General features: G+C 27.2%; 1 protein-coding gene across 8 annotated transcripts in view; it reads right to left on the bottom strand.

Annotated features, from left to right (window-relative positions):
• Positions 1-14,108, bottom strand: part of LOC129989283 (histone-lysine N-methyltransferase 2C-like) — a 91,812-nt gene extending 77,704 nt beyond the window's left edge. For all 8 annotated transcript variants that reach the window (XM_056097705.1, XM_056097709.1, XM_056097711.1 and 5 more), the window contains exons 1-13: positions 13,927-14,108; positions 11,650-12,039; positions 10,463-10,513; positions 9,473-9,603; positions 8,740-8,800; positions 8,304-8,516; positions 8,001-8,140; positions 6,377-6,486; positions 4,251-4,355; positions 3,091-3,148; positions 2,456-2,624; positions 1,462-1,576; positions 352-545 (exon numbers count right to left, since the gene is read on the bottom strand). In XM_056097705.1, the coding sequence (XP_055953680.1) occupies positions 352-545; positions 1,462-1,576; positions 2,456-2,624; positions 3,091-3,148; positions 4,251-4,355; positions 6,377-6,486; positions 8,001-8,140; positions 8,304-8,516; positions 8,740-8,800; positions 9,473-9,603; positions 10,463-10,513; positions 11,650-12,020 (1,718 nt within the window). In that variant the 5' untranslated portion in view covers positions 12,021-12,039; positions 13,927-14,108. The remainder of the gene's footprint in view (positions 1-351; positions 546-1,461; positions 1,577-2,455; positions 2,625-3,090; positions 3,149-4,250; positions 4,356-6,376; positions 6,487-8,000; positions 8,141-8,303; positions 8,517-8,739; positions 8,801-9,472; positions 9,604-10,462; positions 10,514-11,649; positions 12,040-13,926) is intronic.
• Positions 14,109-25,010: the final 10,902 nt, after the last annotated feature.

Below are 25,010 nucleotides of genomic sequence, written 5' to 3'. Positions count from 1 at the left end.
CAATAAAACGAAAAATAAACAGCAGGAAATGTTTAACTAACGCTTAATATTTTAGTATATCACTCAAAACTAACCTAAAATGCATTTTGTTAATGAAAAGAAAAAAGTGCTTAGTATTTACGAGAGGCGTCAAGGATACACAGAAAAATTAATATATATGTACTGTTTTAATACTGTAATGTATTATGTAATTACAAAAGCATAACTGTAAAACTGCACCTTTTAGAAAAAATCAGTCAAAAAAAAAAAAAAAAACTTTGTGCGGCAGACGTGGATAATCCGCACCGCGGATAATCGGGAGTCTACTGTATAAGAAATATTCATGCACTACTAATTAAAAAAAAAACTTACTTCTGGCATATTGTGCAATGCCTCATAGCTTTTCTTTGGCTACACTGACGATACGCTTTGCCACAAAGAGGACATGCAACTCCTTTGTTTCTTTGCTGATAGCAACTGTCACAGACTGAATAATTTAAATGCCATCTAGAACTGGGCCCATTCCCTGGGGTTCTTGCTCCACAGTCACCACACATTCTGCATGCCTGAGAAGAGTTTTTCATTAAATAAAGAAATAATATAAAGTATTTAATCTTCCAATGGGCTCTACCATTTTCAGCTATTTTCTCAACAACTAATGCATACTTTTTATTAATTAAAAATTACGAAACTGAAATATTCTTCAGATCATAAATATTTAATTACAAGTCATAAACTGCAACATATCCATTTTAAATTTCTTTTCTAAAAAATGAAGTTTAAAATATCAACAAAAATGGAGGGTTAACATAATAATTTAAACCACATATAATGAAAGTAATTTGAAATGCAATATATAAAAATCATGCTAAGAAATGGCATAAGAAAAAAATAAATTAAAAATATATAGTTAGAAAAACAAACTTTCTTAATGATGATTTTCTAGAATGAGAAATATCTCACAATCCTCCTGCCATAAATACACCAAACTTCTTTTAATAAACAAGGACTCATAATATCCTCCTTCTTTCATATAGCAAGGAATACACACTTATAAAAATTTATATAAGTTATATTTAAAATGTTTTTAATAAAAGCTAAATTAAATATTTAAACAAAGCATCTTGTTTGCATTAAAAATATAATGAATAAAAATAAAATTTTACAACTACAGAGTTTCTTGATTTCATATTAAAAATACTTGTTGCATGCTTATAATCACACAAACTACAAAATACAATATTAAATTATTTGTTGTTCAATATTTAAAGAACACAATTTTACTACTGAATCGTTTACTAAAGCATATATTGAAGAACATTTGATGATGAGCACTGTTAAATATTTAAAATCTTACAGCTCAATAATAGAATATTAGAAATCTTACAAAAAGTAATTAATTTCTCCTAATTATATTATTAATTTTAAACTTTTGATATAAAATTAAATGTATTAATTTACTGACGATTTGTATTAACTTACTGAACACTTCCAACCACTCTTAGGAATAGAGGAGACTGGTGGTTTAACACAGAATATGTGGTATCCTTTGTCGCAAGTATTGCACACTAGCATTTTATTGCTTTCTTCAGGAAGCCTGCAAAAATAAGATTATGAATAAGAATATCCCAAACCATAATTTTTTTAGACATCAAATTCATAAAAACGCTTTTGCTTTACAACAGTGTGCCAAATTCTCGTACAGAGATCATTAATAGATAATTATCTCAAGTTTATATATTAGGTCCGTGTTAAAGTAAAAAAGTATTAGTCAGTTAAGTTAGGTAAAGTTAAAATATCAGGTCCGTGAATTGCAATAGACTTCTAAAGATTAAAAAAAGAAAGACAGAATGCAACAAAAGTCAATTTTAATAATATTATATTTTAGCATTTAAAAACAAAAGCTGAAAAAAAATGAAAATAAATTTAAATCCAACAAAACTGTCATAGTTTTTAAAACAACATTAAAATTTGTTGAAACTTTCATAACAAAACTTCGATAGTTATAATTATAACCTTTATCTTTGCAGTATCACACCAATAAATGATATTTAATCCATTTCTAAAGACAAAACATTCTGCATTGATATTACTAATTTATTAAAGTAAAATATTAGAATAACTCTTACTAGTTACTTAAAATGATAAAAATTTAAAATAGTATGTTCAAATAAATGCAGAATTATTTGAACAAATGGATCATTAATTTAAATAATATCTGGTAGTCATGTTAGACACAATAAAAACGCTTAATATTTTTAAAAAATAATGTTTACTGACAATAAAATAATAATAGAACTAATTTTTTAAAAAATATGAAAATTAATTCAAAACTTTTTTATATTGCAATATTATATGCGAAAAAAGCTTACAGTATTATCCATATGTTATACAAAATTTAAGCTATCCTTATTTACTGTATTCAGCCATATTATGAGCCATATAATATTATGAGATTATCGGAGACTATAATCACCTGCAGTTCTGACAAACTTTGCAGTCGAAACATTGCCAACCAGCTCTAACATCAGGTGAAGGTGTTATAGGAGGTTCCAAGCAGTTGCCATGATAGTAATTGGCGCAAGTTGTACAAAGTAACAACTGAGATAAATCACCACTTTCGTGACATGCCATACATAAAACACCTATGATAATTGGAGAAACATATATATTTATATCTATAATTTCCAAATTTTTGAAAATGAAAGTGATACCTAAATTTAATGATAGTAAAATAATTTCAGTTAGTGTTATAATCAATCACAAGTCAAATTGACAGTTCAGGGAAAGCTACAGGTTCATCAGATAATCTGTTTAGTTCCAATTAGAACTTGATATATTTTAAAGTATTTGATATATTAGGATAGCATAGTTTTTAATATTGCACTCAATATACTGTAAAATCAAACTTCATATTTAAAATAATTTATTTATTTCATAAAAACACCTTTATAAGTAGAAGACATGCAAAAATATATCTATTACTATTCATTAATGATACAGCCAGTCAAAATTTTCTATGCATTGACAACTTAAATTGCAACCAAATATAACAAAACAAAATAACAAATTATGCAACACTTTAAAAAATAAGGAGGGGAAAAAGCTTACCAAAGGAAAATGCATGTTCTCGATGAACAGAGCATATTATTTTGAAGCAATTGGCATTCTGAAACAACAACAAAAATCAATAAATATAAAACAACTAAATTGTTTTTAACCCCTTCCCATCTCACCAATCTAACCCATTCCAAATATAGTCCAGGCAGTAGAAAATTTTACATTGTGTAGCAGGCATTTATCTAATTATTTTCTTAGATCCTTTGATGGTTTTTCTTGATTTTTCTAACAATCATCAACTTGTACTTATTTTTCTAAATGCAAGTTAAAAGTGTATGGGCAATAAAGTTTATCTGTTTGTTCATTTATTTATGTTTAATAGAATAGGATTTTCAAATATCAAATGTTGATCCTTTTTATCCAGTTATTAATTATCATTGCTTATGTGCAGCCTTATAATTAGAGTGAACCTGGTTTAAATGATATTGAAGATGAACATAACATATATTTCAGAACTTGATAATTCTTATTTTATTATTTATTTTTGATAATAGAAAAATGGATTTCAGAAAAGCTGAACACTGCTCATCACCATTATCCACTGAATACAGATATATGAAATCTTGAGTCACTACTTTCATATTCCTAGGGATTTTCCTTCCAATAATATTTTTTTTTATCAGAAAACTTTTTACCTGATTTGCAATGCAATAAAATGTTATGTGACCCAATATTTAGCACAAACTGAGTCAAAATAAGATTAGTGAAATCTGATCCTAAAAAAATGTGGCAGAGATATTGTTAACTATTTTTTAGTGCTAATACATTTTGACAAAACTTAAGAAAACTTTTTAATATAAAAAAAAAACCACAAATTGACTCTGTGCTAAAATGAAAGAAATTAAATAACTGTTTAAGATAAAACTACAATGTATTTGACAGCACAATTCCTTATATTACATATTATAAATTTCAACCAGACTGCAATATTTCAAATCTAATCTATTAGACTATGTGGAAAGCCAAATTTGAAGGTACTTTTTTTAGAAAGAAAAACTTGCACACCAATCTTGTCTAAAAAATATTTACTTATAAAAATAAAAAATAAAAGATAATTTTCACTTATAAACTCAGCATAAAATGCAGACAGAAGAGGTTTAATAAAGTAGAAATTCTATTTCATGATTTAATAAAATGCATATTAATTTTACCTGCAATGCACCAGAAACTATGGCACAAGGATAATGATATATTTTTGTACATTCTGAAAAGCAACACTTCACAGATGCCCCATACTTATCACATTTACTGCACCTCTGGAAAGTAAAGATAATTTTATTAGCAATTAAGTATAATACCTAGTATTATAAGCATAATAAGTACATTTTTATAAATATATAATAAAGAAATTTACATGCACTCAACTAAAATTATTTAGAACTAGTCAAAGTCGATTTCTTTGCATTAAAATTATTAAAAATATGTCGTAAAAAAAACAAAGCAAATATTTTCAGTTCGTTTTATTTAAGACTAGCTGTCTTTTTAGATCAGCTAGTTAATTGGGAATACTTATTGCATTTAATTTCAATTATATCTCTTGGGCATAATTATCATGATTCTATCAAACAAACTATTTTTCAAAATCAAATTGCCATTATATTAAAAACAAGTTATTCTAATAGTCTTACAGTTTTTTTTTTTTTTCAATGAATACATAAATCAACGGATTCAAATCTTGTGCTATCAAAGTGCTATTAAAAATATAACTTTCCATTTCATCTAACTTCTAATTTTTATAAAACTATAACTTATATTTCTTATTCTTGATGTAAACTATTCAAGTATTAAATAGAATCTTTTTTCCTTTAGCTTTAAATAATGGAAGAAAATCATAGATTCTAATATTTAATGAAACAAAGAAAATTGCTTTGATTTCAACACTACAATGCAACTTTCACTGAAAATTGTGCAATAAATATTTTTAAATATTGTTAAAAATGAAGAAAAATTTGCACAATTAAAAAGATAATTTTTTGAACTTTAAAACAGAATAGATATCAGTTTTTTTGCAATAATATTTTTTGCATTTATTACATAAAATTACCTTTTTATAAAATCTTACTTAGTTTTTAATTTAATTAAAATTTCAAAAAAAATCACTCCAAGATACTTATTCATACTTTCCAAAATATACATGCATTTATAATTTGCATGTATATCTGCATGTATTTTGGTAATTCCAAATCAAATTGGTCTTAGAGCGCTATAGTTTGTGTATTTTCTGCAGGCGGTTCAAGGTCATATTTTCTACCTCATTATTGGTTGTCTGGTACCAGTAACGTGGTAGAAAATGTGACCTTGAACTGCTTACAGAAAATACACAGACTATAGCATACATGCTTTCTTCTTCGTTACAGATAGAGATTAATATTTTTGGTGTCCAATTGGTATTACTACTAAAATTACTACCCAATCTATTGGTATTATTGCTACTACTTACAATTAAAAAAACCAAATTTAAAATGCATAAGAAGCTTGATATAATTTAATTATTATACTAAGTGCCTTTAGGCAATTAGCTTATTTGCCAGGAATTGTGATTATATTTGCTTTCAGATAAATCATCTAGATGTCCATGTCCATATCCATGATTCTGCCAAATTGTTTGATATTAAATTATTTTAAGTATCTTACTTTAGTTATGTTTAATGTGTATGTTTATTTTTCTAATGGACACAGTTTCATATCATCATAAGGCTATTAAAAATATAAATATCTTGTTCTATTATCTTTTAAATTTCGAAATATTGTAACTTTACTTTTACAATGCAGCAAAACGCTTTCTTCACTTCACAAGAAAATTAAGTACTTTTTAAAGACCTTTTCTGAAAATTAAGCACTTTTAAGGTGCTTAAAAATGGTTTTCAAATTTAAGCACTTTTCATGATGCTATGCACCCTGTAGTTATAAAGACCAATTTAGCAGTTAAAATTTGGGAAAATTGTTCTAAATTACATACTTCCAGCATATAAAAAAACTTGTACAAAATTTTGTAATTTTAGACTTAAAAGTTCTATAGACTACCAACAAAATTCTTAAAGTATAAAAGATTAAACTTAACAAAACTGCAAATTCTTTTTGAATTTTTATTACAAAAGTAGGATATTGTAAATTATTATTTAAGTATAAAATATAAAAACAACCTTTTAATATCATAAGATTATAATTTCTAAAAAAATCAATTCATATAATTGGTTTTTGGAAAAAATTATACATCATAAAATTCGGCGGAAATGTTTTAATTACAAGTTAAGTAAATTAAAATGCTATTTCATACCTGAAAAGCTGCTTGAACAACTGCTTTGTCAACATTAAAAAGTTTTTTCTCAAATGTTTTAGAAACACCTTCTGACCAAGCAGCACAGTTAAAATGAGTATATAGTTCACCTATGAATAAAATAATATAAACTGATTATCATTTAATAACTAATGACCAAAAAAAATAATCCACTAATAAATTTTTCACATTAAAATTTTTAAATGATCTTCACACCCTATCTTCAACCCTTCTTTTTCCAAGTAGGTAAATAATTTCAATTTTATTAGACCTAAAAAAAGCATATTAAAATATATTTTACCACAATAAGAGGAAGAAAGGAAAAACAATCTCCGAGAGCATAAAATTATTTGCACATCATACAACATGGAAATTTTGTATATTGTATTGTATATATATATTTGAATTGTAACTTTCTAAAATCAAAAATCTCTCCAAAATTTTGGATTTTTAATAGAAAAGATTTTGATGTTTCAAATAAAATTTCTATAAATCAAACAAAAAATTTTATTAAAAAAGTTATGCAAACCAATAACAGTAAACAAATGTTTGCAAGTCATTGATGAAAAAGCAATAAAGACTTATCCGTGAGTTCATATACCACTCTTAGTTTCTATTCTAAAAATTCTTTTCTTAACTTGAAATGAGATTCTTACTTTGAATTCAATTTAGTTTTAGATTTTTTTGTAGCAAGTATGGTCTTTAAACTATAATCTTTACATGTGTCAGAAAAATTCAACTTTAAAAAGATTAGAAAGCAGGACAAAAAGCAGAAGCAGCATAAAGAGAAAATATCAACAAATGCAGTATTAAAGTGTTAGAAAATGTTGGAGGAGATCTGAAACTATGAAACCATCAAAATTTGCTAAGATTGTTAAAATAATACCTAAATCAGTTGGTGAAGTTTTAATAAAATAAATAAGAATAATAATAATAAAAACAGTATTAATTGCTATTTATTAAATTTTGTTTTACATAGAAATGTTTGTATTTTGAATTTTTTCATAGCAATGATGAAGCTTAGAGGCTTAACTGTCACTAAATGTTTTGGTTAAAAATTAACTTGTTCCGTAATCTTTAAAAGAAATACAAATAATTATTAAAAACACAGTTTGACTGTTTAATAAATAATAATTGCAATTCAGTTTTTCATTAATATCCAAGTTCCTTTTATTTTGATCTCAAATATGATATACTTAAAATATAATCTAAATATGATATATATATCACACAACACTGAATAAAATTAATATGGGGATAATTATGGATATTTTCCACATGATTCAAAACAGACTGTTTCTTCATGCATGAATTTCCAATATTTTGTAAAATTTGTATAATAAGAGACATATTTTAGAATTTTTATGCAAACTGAAATAATGAAATCCACAGACAATCATATCCTTCTCCTTGCATTTATAAAAATTCGTTAATAGAGTATGATCAAGAATTACCAAGCAAAACAAAATGTACATTAATGCATGAATGACTTTATTTCATTTCTGATAATAAATTTAAAGGGCACTTTTTGTAGACTGGAGTTACATTCACATTAAAAGCTGAATTATATATTTAAAATGCATAATTGATATCAAAGACAAAGGAGTAAAAAAAACATATTTACCTGACGGTTCAAAAATATCATTACTTCCAGGAGGAGATTTAAAACCAGTAGCTTCTAACTCTTGAAATACATCACTTATAATACTTGGTTTTCCAGGAAAACCTTGCAGTGATTTCGATCTCTGGATCTTTATTTGTTCACTGTAAATATATATGTATGATATAATAGAAAATAATAGATCAGATTAAACAGCAATTCTATAAAAAAAGTTACTGCAGTTTAGTTTACTAACATTAATAATGCCTCCTGAATAAAAATATAACATTAAAATACAAAATAAAACTTGTACTACATAAAATTTACCTGTTGGATTCTAATGCTTTCTGCTTTCTAAAAAAAAGCTTCAATTCACTTCCAGATTCAGTGGACACTTCAACAGTCTTCTCCATACTTTTTGATTTTTGTTCCATGCTTTCAAAACAATTAAAATCTTCACTGGGTTTAAAATGAGTAAGTTTACCTTGACCAAGAACAGATGTTTCAGAAAGATTGCACAGTGCACAAAAATGCTCAATTCTGAAATTAAAATATACAAAAATATCAGAACTTGTTTATGGCAAATCAATGCATAATATGCATCCAAAAGAATTAGTAAACAAATAAATCAACAAGTAAGAACAGAATAAGGAATAGTTTTATGTGTTCATGAACAGTTATATGAATAATTTTATGAATTTTTTAAAAGCAAAGATAATTGGTAACTACAAATATTTAAAAATTTCATGAAATATGTACATACTTTAATTCATTATCAGGAAGAGCATTCGCAGATGTCAATATTTTTTCTTGCAGTGCTGCACCTGAAAGGAAAAAAGATTGAAATTTTCAGGAAGTCATGTATAATAAATTAAAAGTTATTATAAAAATTGTCTTTAATAAATAATTAATTACATGAAAAGAAATCATGAATGTTTTTCACATATAGTATATATATAAGCAGTCCTAGTAGTATACAAAAGTGGAGTTTCATAATATTTATATTATAAATATTATAAAATTTGCATCACAATTTCATATTATTAATATATCAACAAAAAAAACCTTATATAAGTATAATCAACTGTACGATTAAAAATATATAACAATTATAAAAAAATGATTATTTATAGAAAAAAAGAATACATTTTTTTATATATTCATAACTTATATGATCAGCTCAATTTTTACTTCACGGCTATAAATTTCATATCAATTTATTGTACAAGTGAAAATCGAAATATATTACATAAAATAAGCTAAATTTAAAACTTTAGATTGTGTTCATATCAATTTCTACTGAAATACTGAACTTTAATGTACCAAAAAGAATAAAATAATTTACAAGTAGAATAACCAATTTCAATAGAGAAATAATATATTATGATTTAATTAGAACAATAATTAGGAAAGGAATGATCTAAATTATAACTATAAATTATATTATTCAAAAGAATATCTTCGAGATAAAGGAATGTATAAATAAGGAAACTAACCAGCTTTTAAACTTGTATTAACATCTTCATACAGATCTTTATTAAGCTGAGCATCTTGAATTTTTTGAGATGGATGAGCCAACGGAAAATACGGAAATTTTTTACCTCTAAAGCGAGGACGTCCAGGAAAGCTAAAATATTAATTAATTTATTAATGACAAAAAAAAAATTTGAAATAATATAAGGATTTCCTATTATTAATACAAAGAAAAGAATTTTACTTTGAAATAGAGACATACATAAAAAAAAATATTGTTGCTAATATAAATATACCCACTAACAGTGACATTTCATTAATACTTTTATATTATAACAGTACAAAAGAATAAAATTAGCTCTTATAAGTATATGTCAATAAATATACTTTTTCTTTAAAAAAAAAGTATATTTGATTTTTAAAAAATGGGATCGATTTTGCACTCCTTAATCTTTAAAATATATATATATATACAGTAGAAAGTAACATTTTAAAAATATTATATGTAAAAACAGCTGTTGATTGCATATGTCAAAAAATACTTCACTAATCATTGTTTCAGAAATATTATTATCACAGAAACTTTTTATAATCTAAAGAAACATTAGCTATAAAACATAGATTCTGCTAAAACATTTTTATATTCTAATTAAGTACAGATTTTCACATCCTTAACTCCAAATCATTACAATTGCATGCACTTGAAACCATAATGAATACGAATAGCATAACATAATAAAGTGTATCAAAATACAGTAAAAAAAATGTGATATATATATATATACTAAAAATTATAATTTTTTTTAGAAAAGAAGGGAAGAAATGTTTATGACAGCATAAAATGAGATTAAAAATGCCATCATAGCAAATCTATAAAATATTACTAAAATGATATGCAGTTTTTTTTTTTTTTTTTTTTTCCAAGCAATCTGATCTTTTCATTCTAAAACAGATAATATCCATTTTTAAAAAAACAAATTACTTGAATATTTATATTTGAAAAATAATCATACATTTTATGATGCAGAATATCATCTCTTCTAGGCCTTCCACGTCCTCTCATACTGCAAAAAAAAAAAAAAGTCAAGTCAAAAAAGTCAATCAAGTCAAATTATATTAAATAATTTCAATAAACAAGCATAAAGTACATATAACAATACAATATGATAAAATGGAACCTATATTACCATTTGACATGATATTTAACATAATTGTTAGTTTCTTGTTAATCAATTTGCTCCATTGTGAGAGAAAAGCTAATATATTACAGCATCCTTGACTCTCAAAGTAGTACGATAATTCTCAATTTTAAAAAGCCTACCAGTTTTTATTTTAGATGAAATTAAAATTATTATCAGAGGACATAACACTGAAGAGGTAATTTTGAGGATTATATCAAATAGTGAACAAAAGCCCATTTATCCTAAGATTATGAAATTCAAATTTGCTGATATAATTTTACAATACAATAGTACAAAACATATGAACAGTACAAATAGACCTATACATATAAAACATTATGAATAGCATTACTGTTCATTTAACCACTTACAAGACCAAATTACTTTTAATTATCATAAATGCATACATTATTTTTAAGAGATTAAAAATATGTTTAAAAAAAAACAATTATTCTAGAAAAATAATTATGTAAAATTTTTATTTAAAAACAAACTCATTCTACTCATATAAGATTTAAAATTCTGAATGCAATTAAACTTGAATATAATTTCGTATGCAAAAGAGTTTATTTAATATAGACCCTTAGACAGCATAAAAAAAAAAATGCAATATAAATTCAGTGTAACATTAAAAAATAATTATAAAATGTTTATATAGATGATAAAAAATTCACAAAAGGCAAAAAAGAATAAAGTATTCTCACAGACAGAAATACCTAAATATCAATAAGATTACACAATAATAATCACAGATACTTTTCAACAACAGTACTACATATATGGAATTTTTTTTAATTTCGCTGAGGTAAAGAAATTTTCTGCCAAAATGAACTACAAATAAATAAATAAAATATGAACAAGAAAAGCCTTTAAAAAGTTATACAAAAAAAAATATATTTTTATAAAATGGTTTCTGATAAAATTATGAAATTAAACCAGTTGTATTTTAATATTCTACATTTAAATAATTTTACAAAACTTTTTTAGCTCTTATAATAAGAAAAAGCAAATAAACATACGTTTTTGCTGAAACATTTTGCGTCAGGTGATGTTTCGGTGGTCGCGTAAATTCTTTACGAGGTCGACCCCTTGCTCTCTTAGCTCCGGTGGGTGGTGCAATCCTGTCAATGCCAAAAGGAGCTTCAAATGTTTTTGAAGGAGACTCCACCGGATCTGTAGTACTGGGGACAACAGCATCACATGAGATGGACCTATGAAACACAGCCTGCTGCACTTTTGTTGAGCCTTCCTTTCCGTAGGTTTCAGCATCTCCCACGGAAAGCCTAGAAGTCGATGCTAACTGATGGTTGTATGAAATGGATACTTTCTCATCTTCTGTTTCTGTAGGTTCTTTATCTGGTTTGGCTACTCCAGATTGATCATCAGCCATTTTTATTACATCCTAATTCCTAAAAAAAAATGTATACTTTTAATTTCAATGAAATTACAAAGGATTTTAATCTATTTTTCTCTCTTCTTTAGATCTCACCTCTCCCCTCTTGTTTCTTTTTTAATTTGTAGCTATTGTTAGTCTGTTTCTTTTTCTTTTTTTTTCTTTTGTATTATTTGATCAGAATGTAAACATTCTTTTTTAGAAGTTTTGTATTTGTTGATTATAATATCTATATATAAAGTTGTGTTCACCAGGTTGTGGCGATTGTATTATAATATAATCTTTTGCTGAAAAAATAAATGTGTCACTTTTGGCTTATATTTTTTTAAATATTTTAGGGTAAGTTGGCACAAATTACTTTTCATTTTACTGTGACATAAAAGTAAAAAATTATTTTCAGACTGGTGCAATAGGTGAATTCTTATTCCATTAGAATACAGTTTTTTTTAATTCTTTCTAACAAAGATAAATTCATTTAATACATTAAATCACAATTATGAATCAATGTGCCTTATATTCTGCAAATAAGTATACCTGTCACTTACTTCTAAATAAATATAATCTTAAATTTCCATTACATCACTCACTCTTTTAATACCTAAAGAAACTAGTTTTTTAAAAAATGCAACAGAAAATTCTATTACTTCATTTTACGGTCACATCATAATTGAATACAAATCAGTACAATTCAATTAAATTGTCATTAAAATTATATTATCTGGAATACTTTTAATAGGAATTTTAATACTCATTAAAATTTAAGCAATTGTTTATAAGCAATAATTGTTAAAAAGTATTCATCAAGCAAAAATGTAACAGAAAAATGATTGAATTTAAACAACTGATATAATTTATTATGTAATAAAGTAAAGCTTGAAGTTATAAATACATGCAAAATATAACACTATTGAAATTGATTTTAAAAATAAATCAAATGAAAAACAAAGAACAGCTATGTTGAAAAAGTTACTATGTTGAAAACTTTAACTTTATGCACGAAAATATTAAAATTATCTAATCAAAAAAATAATATCATATCATAAAAGTTACTGGAAGAAAATCTATGTATATAAGATGCTATTAAATATTTATTGAAAACATGGACATTAAAATAATTCTTTAAAAAGAAAATATACTGGTGACAGTTACAAAAAGTTCATACATAAAAAAAGGATACTTATAGGTACTTTTGATAATTCAAAAAAACGATTTCATAAACATGACAGTGGAGATGGAAAACCAAATTAACAAGTAACAGAATGAAATCGAAAAATCAAAAAGTTAAGAAAACTTTTGTTTTTAATATTAGAATATTTTTTTAGAAACAGTTTTCATGCTCTATGTAAAAGTAATGAAATACTTAATGGACTTTGAATTTTTATTCAATAAAAAGGTTAGTTATTTTAATAAAGCAGAAATGAGAAACATTAATGCACTTATCCAAAATTCAAGCTATCAAAATACAATCTTAACATCTGAAACAGTGCCATTATTCCAAAAATACCAAGATGAGAAAAATATTACTTTATCACATATAAATAAAAAATAATAATAATAAGTTTTTGCGAAATTGATTTTTATTCATTCTCATGCTTAAATAATAAGCTAATTTTCTTTTTAAAAAAACGCACCCTCTCATCTATCGAATTAAAACTCAATGCAATATTTTTCCAGTAAAATAAATAATTTTAGAAAATCAGTTGACATGAGAGATCAAAGGCAAAAAAGAATTAACGATTGCATGAAATATACGGTTATTGGAAAATTAATTTATACAAAATTATGTGCACATAAGCATAAAAATAAAATTACTTCAAAATAAAACAGATAACGGTTTTAATCTAACTACAATTTTAAATCAGAAGTATCAACCTATAATTAAAGATTTATAATATAAACAAACCTAATGAGTTTGCAAATTTTTTTCCACAAGCGTGGCATCTCGTAATTTTTTTAATTGATTTATGTTAGCATAATAATTTTATAAAAAATATAAATAATTGTTAAACTAAAAAAAGGTGATTTAATTTAATTTTCAAAAATAATTTACAAAACTTTAATATCTTATTTTTATTTCACGACAGACGCAAGTTTATTTCTGGGTTGAGATGTTATAAACATACATTTTACATTTTTTTTTTCTATCGAACTTATTTCGTTTGTAATATTTTTTTTTAATTGTCAAATAATCAACATAATCGATTCAATATCATTAAATTTAATATAGACTCAAGGAAATAGTGTTTCAGAAATGCATTTTAAAGAAGACTTTTTCTTTAGTTTTAAATTTAGTCTCCTCAGAACTTATGCGAGCTTTTCACTAGTAAGGTCAAGCATCAATGAACAAATAATCCTATCCGAAAAATCTAAATTTCGGAAATGAAATGTTCATTTTACTTAAGATTCAAATTTAAATTGAATATCATGTAACTGAAATCGTGGTATCCAGAACAATTAAAAAAATGTCAGTCATCCGGTAAAAGCCCATTTCAATACCCAAAATCAGATAACACAATCTCATATCCTGAATGAAACAAAAGCAGATGGTATCACAAAATGGATATGTAGTTATGTTAAAATTAAAACAATTGATTTTATTAAATATAGTATAATATTTGCAATTTATTTGTATTCTGAGTTTTTTTGTGGTTGTTGTTTTTGTTTTTTTTAGTTAATCTCATTGCCACTAGAGGTCCTATTAACACAAGATATTATTGGAATCTTCACGATGTTTTGATATATTCTGATAATGTCGTTCAATATATCTTGAAGATATTATAACGATATCATTCGGTATTTTGTGCTAATAGGAAACACCTCATAATTGTTAAACTAGAGTTGCAATCACTTTTGCAAGATCCGAGAGTATGCTGTAAGTGGCTCGATAGCAGGCAATTCCACGCTAAAAATTTAAACGTAACGGTGTTTCAAAAGCGGCTTTAATTTAGAAGGACATGGATACGCCATCACAGAAATACTTTACTTTAAATGTCATATTTCGGATCATTTTCCTTAAAAGATTTTAAATCTTGCCTGGTGAACTTAAACGTACGTTCCAATACTTAACTTTTCTTACATCTAAAATGATACAAAAAAAATGTAACCAAAAAAAAACCGCTAATAAAATCAGACATAATTGAACACATGAAGTAAACTGAGTCAAATACAAGAAATAATTCTAATCTTAATTCTGGAATGAAAATCAGTTGCACAAATATTTATAGTTTAATCAAAATTTGAAGGTACGTTAATCCCCTAAAGAATTCAATTCATGACATACAAAAGAAGATTTGGATTTAGAGCAGAAGTATCGAAATTAAATCAGATTATTTGGAAATTTACATTAATAAAAGTTTTCCTGCTAATACCCAAGTTTTCCAGGTCACCACTTATCCCAAATAACACTCAATATTGTAAAAAAAAAAAAAAAAATGCGAGGGGGGGAGAGAGAGAAATGTACCGTGTTGTTTCATAATGACAAAACAATGCAAAATATAAGAATTTTATATTGGTCAGCACTGGTTCCAATATCGTACAATATATACTTTTCTTGGTGTACACTAATGGTATAAATATTGTAAAAATTGATTCTAATAATTGATTTGAGTTTGGAAAAATTATTTTTAATGATTTTGTTTATTACTATTTTTAAGCACAATTGCTAATATTCTATTTTTTTTTACTTAAGATGAAACTCGAACCTGCATCCTTCCGGCTTGTAAGCGACATCTTTCCACTGGGCCAGGGCTATTACACAAACTTATTATGATAATTATATGCTCAACCTTTATCTATTTGTTTTGCATTTAAAATGTAAAAAAAAAAAAAAAAGATTTTAAGTAAAGGATTAAGCGATGTAACTCGCAGTTAATTATGGAAGTTAAGAAATGATAGCTTTTAAATACATGAGGAAATTAAATATATCATTTTCTTCTAATTTTTTACCGTTGTTTTTTCTTTTAGTTCATGAAAATTAAAATGTCAATATTCAGATAAAGGTAAAATTCAGTTATCTGTAATGTAAATGTTGCTCACCAAACTTCTTGATAATTTACTTAACATAATTATTTTGACATATCCTATTCATGGTAAAAAAAAATCCTAAAGTATGTTTTATATCTACACATGATCAGCTAGTTTTATTTTACTTCTTTTAATTTCATATACTTTTCTTTCACTTTCTAACATCAATTTATTTTACTTTCAATAAATAAAGAATCAGCTAGGACTTTTTGTTAAAAATCAGAGGTTTTTTAATCAGTACAAAGGATCAGAATCAAGATATCAAAAATGTAATGGGATTATATGATCACTTCAAATGAAACCAATCGCAGACTGGTCCGGTTACCAATTTGCTCAATGCCAAATGGGACTCTTACACTTGAGACAATGTGGACACTTCACACTTAAGACAGTGTGGTCTGCAAAACGTATATAACAATTCAAAAGTTCTCTAGATAGATCTATCGAAATTAATAATGCGCTAGAATGAATCTTAATGAACAGTGACGGAACGAAATCTTGTCTTCTACACGATAGTTTGTCTTCTACACGAAAATTAAAGAGTTCTGCTATTAAATCCAAATTTGTATTAGATGTAGATGTAAATTTTGAATCAAGTCTTTTATACTTAGATTGCATCGAAGTACCTTTTAAAAACTTAGAGAATAAGCTGACAGATCATTTTGATGAGGCGATTTCTGAATGTGAACAAGTATTAAGAATTTCAATGCCTTATTCTTATATCTAAAAGATTACTGAACATCGTATTCGTCAGAAATTTAGCGAATGTATTCTTCCCCATATGTTTGAGGGATTATAAAGATTTTGAAGTATTGAAAAGCTCTGTATTGAAGTACTACAGATCAGACTATTTGATCGACAGCTATCAAATTTGGCACATAGATACTTTGGAAAGTGGAAAAATGCATCTCGAAAGAATTTTTTGAAATTTAATTAGAATTTTAATTGATTAAAAATTAAGTGACATTTTAGAATGTTCTGCGAACACTTCCGAAAATATTATTGTATAAAAACCAATTTCACACCATTTCAAAATTTTAAAAAAAATGTATATATCCTTTTTAATAATAGCAATTCAAACCTCTGATTTCTAAGATTATTTTATTTCAGGTACCACAGAATCTGTCGGAATTCTGTTTTAGTAATTCTGTTAGTAATTCTTCTAATTATTAACGAAATTGTTGGTGTTTTCCTTCTTTAGTTAAATTGTTGTAATCTTTCTTTTATTGAAGTCAGTTCATTAATTTCCTCTTTACGAGTGAATCTTTAACGATCATTTAAACCATTGATGACCTTTCAGTGTTAGAAAAAAAATTTGTTGTTGTAATTGTTTCTGATGGCACTTGTCATAGACAAACACGCTGAGTAAGTTAGCAAATTTAAGCCAACATTTTTACGTCTCGTATTTGTCAGTAGCGCCATCTAGCGCCACGAGTACATCTTAGCTACTCGCGTGGCGGACTTCATTCATTCTACAACAGATCGTAATTTAGACCTGAACCAGAGAACGCTCACCTCTGATCTAGTACCCCTAATGGTTTTATTCCCGACATGGAGGACTTTGTGACCACGACAGATTTATACGTGATCCAGCCACCACCTCACATGGAAAGTCTTCGAACTCACAACCCAAGAGATTCGAATCCGGCGCCCTACCAACCAGGCTATCCCGACATATAACACGAATTTACTATTGCTGATTGTCCTTTTCTGTCCCTCAAGCCTCGGGAAAAGTTTCAAATCATTGTAAAGTGCTAAAATAGAGTAGCTTAAAAATAATTAATTTGATTAAATCTAAATCAAAAAATGGTATCGGTTTGAAATTTAAGGCATTCAATATTTTTTGGAATATAAAGCGGATTCTCTCACAAAGAATTCAGACCCGTACTTTGAAATAATTGCAGTTTTAATTGAAGATATAACCACATTTTGGCAGAAAACCTTGCTTTAATACATAAATACCAAATTTATTAAAATAGTAAGTAACTGTAAGGGAAATTCCTTCTATTCTATTCTTTATTCTATGGCTTAAAAATAAAAAAGAAGACTTAAAAATAACAGGTGTAATTATCCGGAATGTTATTACTCCTGCCCTTCTAAATAAATTTGAACTAGACGACTCCTGCAATGAAGAGAGTACATTAATAACATTATCTTTGTACTGTATGAAATATTCAACTCGTAGAATAAACTTAGGAGAACAAACATAATCTTAATCATAAATTAACAATGTCTGTTAATTCTTTTTCTCCAAAAATAATTTTTAATAAGAGCCATCTGCAAATTCTTCTTCGATCATTGAAGAATTTTTGATTTCTAGTCATTAGGACTTAGCTTTCTTTCTTTCTTTTTTCTTTTCTTTCTTTTTTTTTTTTTTGGTAAAGATCCCAATTAGTATAGATATTTTCTTTTAAAAAAGAGATAGTGAGTGAGAAATTATTAAGTATCTCAGCAAAATCGCTTTTAAGTTGTTTCCCCTAGATATTATTAAATTTTTAAGTTAAAATTCAATCTCTTAAAAAATCTACTAAAAAGCTCTGAAACTCCATATTTCTTCCATGACCAATTGTAAGTAGTCAATATATATATATATATATATATATATATCTTAATCTAATTTAAATCTTAATGGATTTCTTAATTTTACTCATATTAACTTCATTTTAAATTGGTCTCTTATTTCCTGATCAAGTTTCCACTTTTTAATTTAATTAATCCAACATGTGCTCTGCGAAACTGCTGAATTCAGCAGGTTTTCACGTTCCGAGTGAAGGGATAAAAATCTTTAATGTTTGCTCCATTCTTTTAAAGATACCTCAATTTCCCTTCCCTAAGTCTACACGTGAGAAAGAAATTCCTATCAAAATGTCATTTTGAAATCACTGAGGAGGAAAATGTTGGTCTCTTCTGCTCTTGTATCGCGATGTAGACTGACGTATCTCATCGCTTCCTCCTTGTGCATAATATGCCTCTCGTGATGAAATAAATCGAAGTTTAAAATTTCAAAAGCTTCTTCTATTCTGCCACGTAATTGCTAAAATATGTTTACATATATATTTTTATCTGAATTCTTCAGAATGACAATTAATTAAGGCTGAGGTTAAAATTTCTAATGACTGAATATAAAAACTCTGTGAACTTAGCAACATAGGTACTTCGCTTTTTTTAAAAACACAGAAAAAATAGATGCAAGTGCAGCTGTAGATACAATGACTAGAATTTAAAACAATGAATTTGAAATTAAAGTCTAAATGGCGGGAAATAATTAATATAAAGAATATCTAATTTCACATACACAAATAAAAGAATATTTTAATAATTGAAAATCTAATTTATTTAAAATCTGTTGCTCATCCGAGGGCACGAAAAATAAAATGAGGCAGCAGCATAACGTACATCATGTGCAATTACGTTTTTCTGGTTCCATCTGTGAAGTAAGTCGAACTGAAACATTCTAAACGAAAAATCTAACCTAAATTTAAAAAGTTAAAAGGGAAACTCGTCGCTATATACGGATGTTAGTAGCCTTGTTACTGGATAAACAACTGGCCGCTTCATACTTGTTTATTTCATATTTAATATTCGTAGCATTATTTCAGATATAATTTATGCATATTTACATGGGTTTATTGAAAACATAGACTTGTATCTCAAAAAGCGTTTTTCAAATTGCTATTTTCCGACATTTATTTTAGTCCAACAGTCCTCTGATTCTAGGTTATAATAACTTCATATTTCTGGACTAATAAACATGTTTACGGAAATTTTATTTTTTCCTTAACCCCCTTCCCTACAATTTCTTTTTTTCTTAATAATACCATCTGCACCACAAATGAAATTCAACTAAGACTCGGGCATCATTCGCGTTTTATTTTTGGAACCAGACGCAATCTTTTCATTTGTTAGTGTTGCTCTCTTTGACGTCAATGCATTCTCATTAATACAATGAAGTCAAAACAATTTCAAGAAGTTCGAATGACTCATTTATACTCAGCTGTTACATTTAGAATCAAATAGATTGTTTCTCATAGAGATCCGGTGACATGGTAGTGCGATATGTACAGCGATTCTCCATTTTCTTTAACAAGTGTTAACTAATAATTATTTTTTCAGTGTGGTATTCCAGTGGCTTAGCGAACGAATATAAATAGAAATCGAACCATTATGTATATGTGTATGTATTCGCCCCTGTCACTATCAATAGTTTACCAACTCCGAAGGAAGTTTATACTTTGTCCGTCAACAGGCATTTTTTTTTTTTTTTTTTTTTTAGTATACTGCATAGTTCTAGACACAATATCCTTTTTTTTTTTTTTTTAATTCTTCATAATACTGGGTTAACAATATTGTTAATACTGGTTAACATACAATTGAACTCGTATGTGTTTTGCCCCCATAGATTGGTTTCTTCAGTCTTTAGGTCAACTTTTATCAACTTTTCGCACACTTCTTTGTTTCTTAATAATATGTATAGCGGTTGGACAAATCTTTAATTAGGAAAAAAGAGGATCATAATGCGAAATTATTTCACCCTTTCTCATATACGAAGTTTATAAAGATAAAGTATTGTAATTGTCAAAAAATTCGAACACTACATTTTGTCGAATCTTTAAGTTTCAGACCCCCCCCCCCCTCCGAATCCGAAAGCATGGTTTTGGAATGATATCTGTCTGTCTGTCTGTGAACTGGTTAAATCAAAAACGCTTTAATGAACTTATAGATGAAATTCGTTATACGGTCTTTGCAATAAATTTGCAGATTTTATCTAATGTTGAGCAAATTCTATTCTGAGTAAGTCAGTCTGTACGGCTGCCAGAATATAACATGATAAATACAAAGTGAAAAGAGCAAAAGGAGTAAAATTCGACCCACAAATTTACCACCTAAAGAGTAGATCCTTATCAAATTTTGAATAAAATCCGACAAGGGGTGGAACGTCTGCCAGTTTTTACTTTTCGCATGCATGTGAATGTGATAGCTCGAAATTCGATCAGTGGACCTGTGATTGCAACTGTGGTTTCACTCAGGCGCAGAAACAGTTTCTGAAACGCACATTTGATTTTCTCTTGATTGTATATTAAACGCATACCAACGATTAAATACTAAGAAAGGTGCGAAGGAGCGCATACTAATAGATTTTTTTCGTAATTATTATTCGCCCATTGCGAATATACAAACACTGGCTTTCTTTGCTTTATTAATAAGCATACAATTCTCATGTATGGGCTCTGAAAATAAAAATGAGAGCATTTGGGGCGTTCGCGACTTTGCCCATGGTTCGCAATTTTATAGGAAGGTAAAAAACGTCTTTTTACGAGAAATATTATATATATATATATATATATATATATATATATATATATATATATATATATATATATATATATATATATATATATATATATATATATATATATATATATATATATGTTGCGTGGTCGAAGGGAAGACATTTTTGAATTTTTAAACTCGATTTATTCCATTCCGGGAGGCATTATTTATGTATAAGATTAAGTGTAAGAAATACGTCAGTCTACATCGCAACATAAGAGCAAAAGAAACAGAAAATTTTCCCTTCAATCATTTTATCATGAGATTGTTATATGGATTTCTTTGCCACGTGTCGATATAGTTTGGGGAATTTTAGGAATCTTTAAAAGAATGTGCTAAGCAATAAGGATTTTTATACCTTCACTCAGAGCGTGAGAAAACGCAGAAATAAGCATTTTTAAAGAGATCGTGTAGCATTAATTAAGTAAAAAGAGGAATCGTAAAGAAATAAGAGGACATTTTAACATGGTTAATATGGGCTAAATGAAGATAAAAATTAGGAAATTAATTAGGATTGAAATTTATATATATATATATATATATATCATACTATTTGAATGTTTTGGGAAGATAAGTTCTGCTGGTTTTATTTTACAAAGTAGATTATTATATATTCTCTAAATTACATAGCTTTTAGAAGAGCCACTAAATCTAAACATATTTTGTATGAAATTTTATGCACAAAGACATATTGATAAATATAAATGCACTCATTTCATTAAAATCTTTGCTATTTTGCATAAAAACTCCAGTGACCATTTCATTTCAAACCCAATAAAAGACCAAATCATTTGGACGAGAAGGAGGTTGAATTTCTGAATGTCTGGTATATATTTAAAGATTCTCTAATATTTTAGACAAGATAAAGGAAAAGGAATCCATGCATGCATTAGTTGAACAGAAAAAAGATGATGAGATCACAAAGTTACACAATTTTTTTTTACAAAAAGCTCATGGTCAAGTTTCTTTCATATCGGCATGAAAAACCAGCTGGAATGATCTCCCCGAAACTTTCTCGCGTACTCTCTAATAAACTTGTCGTGCCAGAGAACTCCTTGCATGCATTGGCGTACAATAGTTATTAAATATTAACTTTTGGCTGGTTTACAGTTTTTCGAAATCTCTCGTATTATCTTTGGCGAATTATTTGGCGATTAATCCCTGGCATGCGTTAATAGTATTAAAAATCAAATGAAAGCTTTTACTCAACCGATTGAAACAAAAGTTTGATATAAAATAGCACTTGTAGTCATAAATTCTCATGCCAAATATAATATATTTTAGTCACTGCATTTGGCGTTATCCTGTTTATATGTTTTTGAAAGTACAGATAGACAGATAATCAGCCCACAGTTCAATTTGGTTAAAAGTTGTACAGGTGTCTACAATATTGTTGTTAAATCTACATACCGAATTTTATCCATCTAGCTCTTTTCGTTTTGCAGTTATTGTGCTATATTCGAATAGATAGACAGACGCATTTCCTCTGAACAGATTTTACTCAAAATGTGATAGAAATCTCCAAATTTTTTATTAAGACCGTATACCAAATTTCAACCATCTAGTTCAAAGCGTTTTTGAATTACCTTTGTAACAGATAGGTAGACGGACATTTTTTAAAATGTGTTTTTCGAACTCAGATGTATCTAAAACGTAGAGATTCATAAAAATCTTGAGTTCGAGTTACTATCTCCAATCGGGATAGTAATATCTTTTCAATACTATGCATACAAGAAAGTAAAAATTCAGGATTCGCTTTAACTGGCTTCTATCTTAACTTGCTTTCTATAACCATTTCAACCTGACTGAAGACATTCTAGACTGAAATTGAAATTAAGACTATTGCCATCATTAGTAGATCTGAAATTAAATATGATTTTAAAAATTTTTATTTTTAATCACTACAAAAGGATAAGAATTCCTTTCAAAGATTAGAAAAATTGAGATGGATGCAATTGAGATAGATGCATTGATGATCTCGTCGACCATTCTGGCCAAACACAATATTATCGCCAAAAGGTGGCGAAAAGATAGCGAAAGGATTGGCGTAGATTCTCGAGCGTTGGTAGGTCCACGGGATAATCCCATTTTTTCTTTCAGCAAAAGCAATGAAACAGTGATTGTGAATTACTAAGATAGACTCTCGTCCTATATGTTTTTAATCCTATATGATTCGCAATGTATTAAAAAATTGATTCGAGCGCAATTCACAATTATTCACTCCTCGCTTAGCAAGTATAATTCGATCCTGAATCTTATTCGCAATATGAAACACTCGTTAAAAGATTCCTTGTCCATAGAAATCCATGTTAAACAGGATAATACTTTTCATTTCGAAAAGAAAAAAAAACAAATTTATTATAAAGTAATTTATAATGCAAGATTTTTCGTAGAAAAAAATTGTCTAAAGACATTTGTCTTCAAAATGTGACGAAAATGAAACACAGCATTATCATTTTATGAATTTGTAGTTATATGAATTTGTCTTATTACAATTAATTAAAAAAACCTTTCTTTCGGTAAAGACCAGGTAAGTTGCCTTTTACCAAAAATTTTGATTTATATTTATGGTTGAATTAAAATAAAAATACCATTTAAAATCATTAAAATTTATCACAATCGTGTTATATGGTTTTTACAAATATATATATAATTCTAATTTTTCTAGATTCTTTTTTATATTGCAAATTTTAAATCTGTTATTACATTAAATAAGCGGCGGCTTTCATGCGATGATTCCTGAGTACTATTTGTAACCTGAAGATCATTCCATAAAATATATTCTATGCTAGTAAATATGTAAGTGATAAATTCTTATTTCTTTTTTGGTAAAAATGTATAAATAGATGTTGTAAGGAATAAAAAATTAACCATAAAAATATTTCCTTAAATTTTTAAAACTCCCTTTTTCATACTGGTTTCTTCCAGAAACACATAACTGAATACTTAACAAAAAGAGTTCCGCCTATAAATTATCTTTGGCAGTTGATGTCAAAAGTTATGAATGGTGATCATTTTCCCGTCCATCTTGTATCTGCTCCCGCGTACGAATAGCTCGATAATGCGCGTTTAAAATAGTTTAAATGAGAGACACAAACATATTTCTTTCTCAGTTTGACCTTCAACAGCTTCAAAACCAAACCTTCTTCGCGCCCTTTGCCAGGTGTGCGCTCGATTTTTGAAAAATTCTTTTTCGTTCTTTTTATTCCCTTACTCAAAACGTTCGCTTTTTCTTACACGTGTGGGCGCTGGAATATATAGGATGAGCATTATTTCTGTCTCAGCGGCAGAAGAAAATGGGAGCAAAATATCCCATTGCAGCAACATCTTCCACGCATGCGCCGTGAGAGGAAAGTTTTTTTTCTTGCTTTCTGCTCGTTCTTTTAATATTTTGTTCCTCGCTTCGTTTCAAAATATTTAAATAGGGTTAGGAGTGCGTTGTTTTGAGACGATTTGGAATCGACCATTATCATAGTGGAAATCGTCCAAGAAGAATTAGGAAAAATAAAAGAGTGGGGGGGGGGAGGAAAAATAACACTTCATCCTTCCTTTAGCTGTGATAAATAGAGTTTGGATTGTTATTATTGACTAAGAAAATTAGAACGTTGTTCCAAACAAAAATCTTCAAAATTT

This window comes from Argiope bruennichi, chromosome 10, assembly GCF_947563725.1.
Source record: "Argiope bruennichi chromosome 10, qqArgBrue1.1, whole genome shotgun sequence".
In the NCBI taxonomy this organism is placed as follows: domain Eukaryota; kingdom Metazoa; phylum Arthropoda; class Arachnida; order Araneae; family Araneidae; genus Argiope; species Argiope bruennichi.
This window is presented reverse-complemented; position numbering and strand designations above follow the sequence as displayed.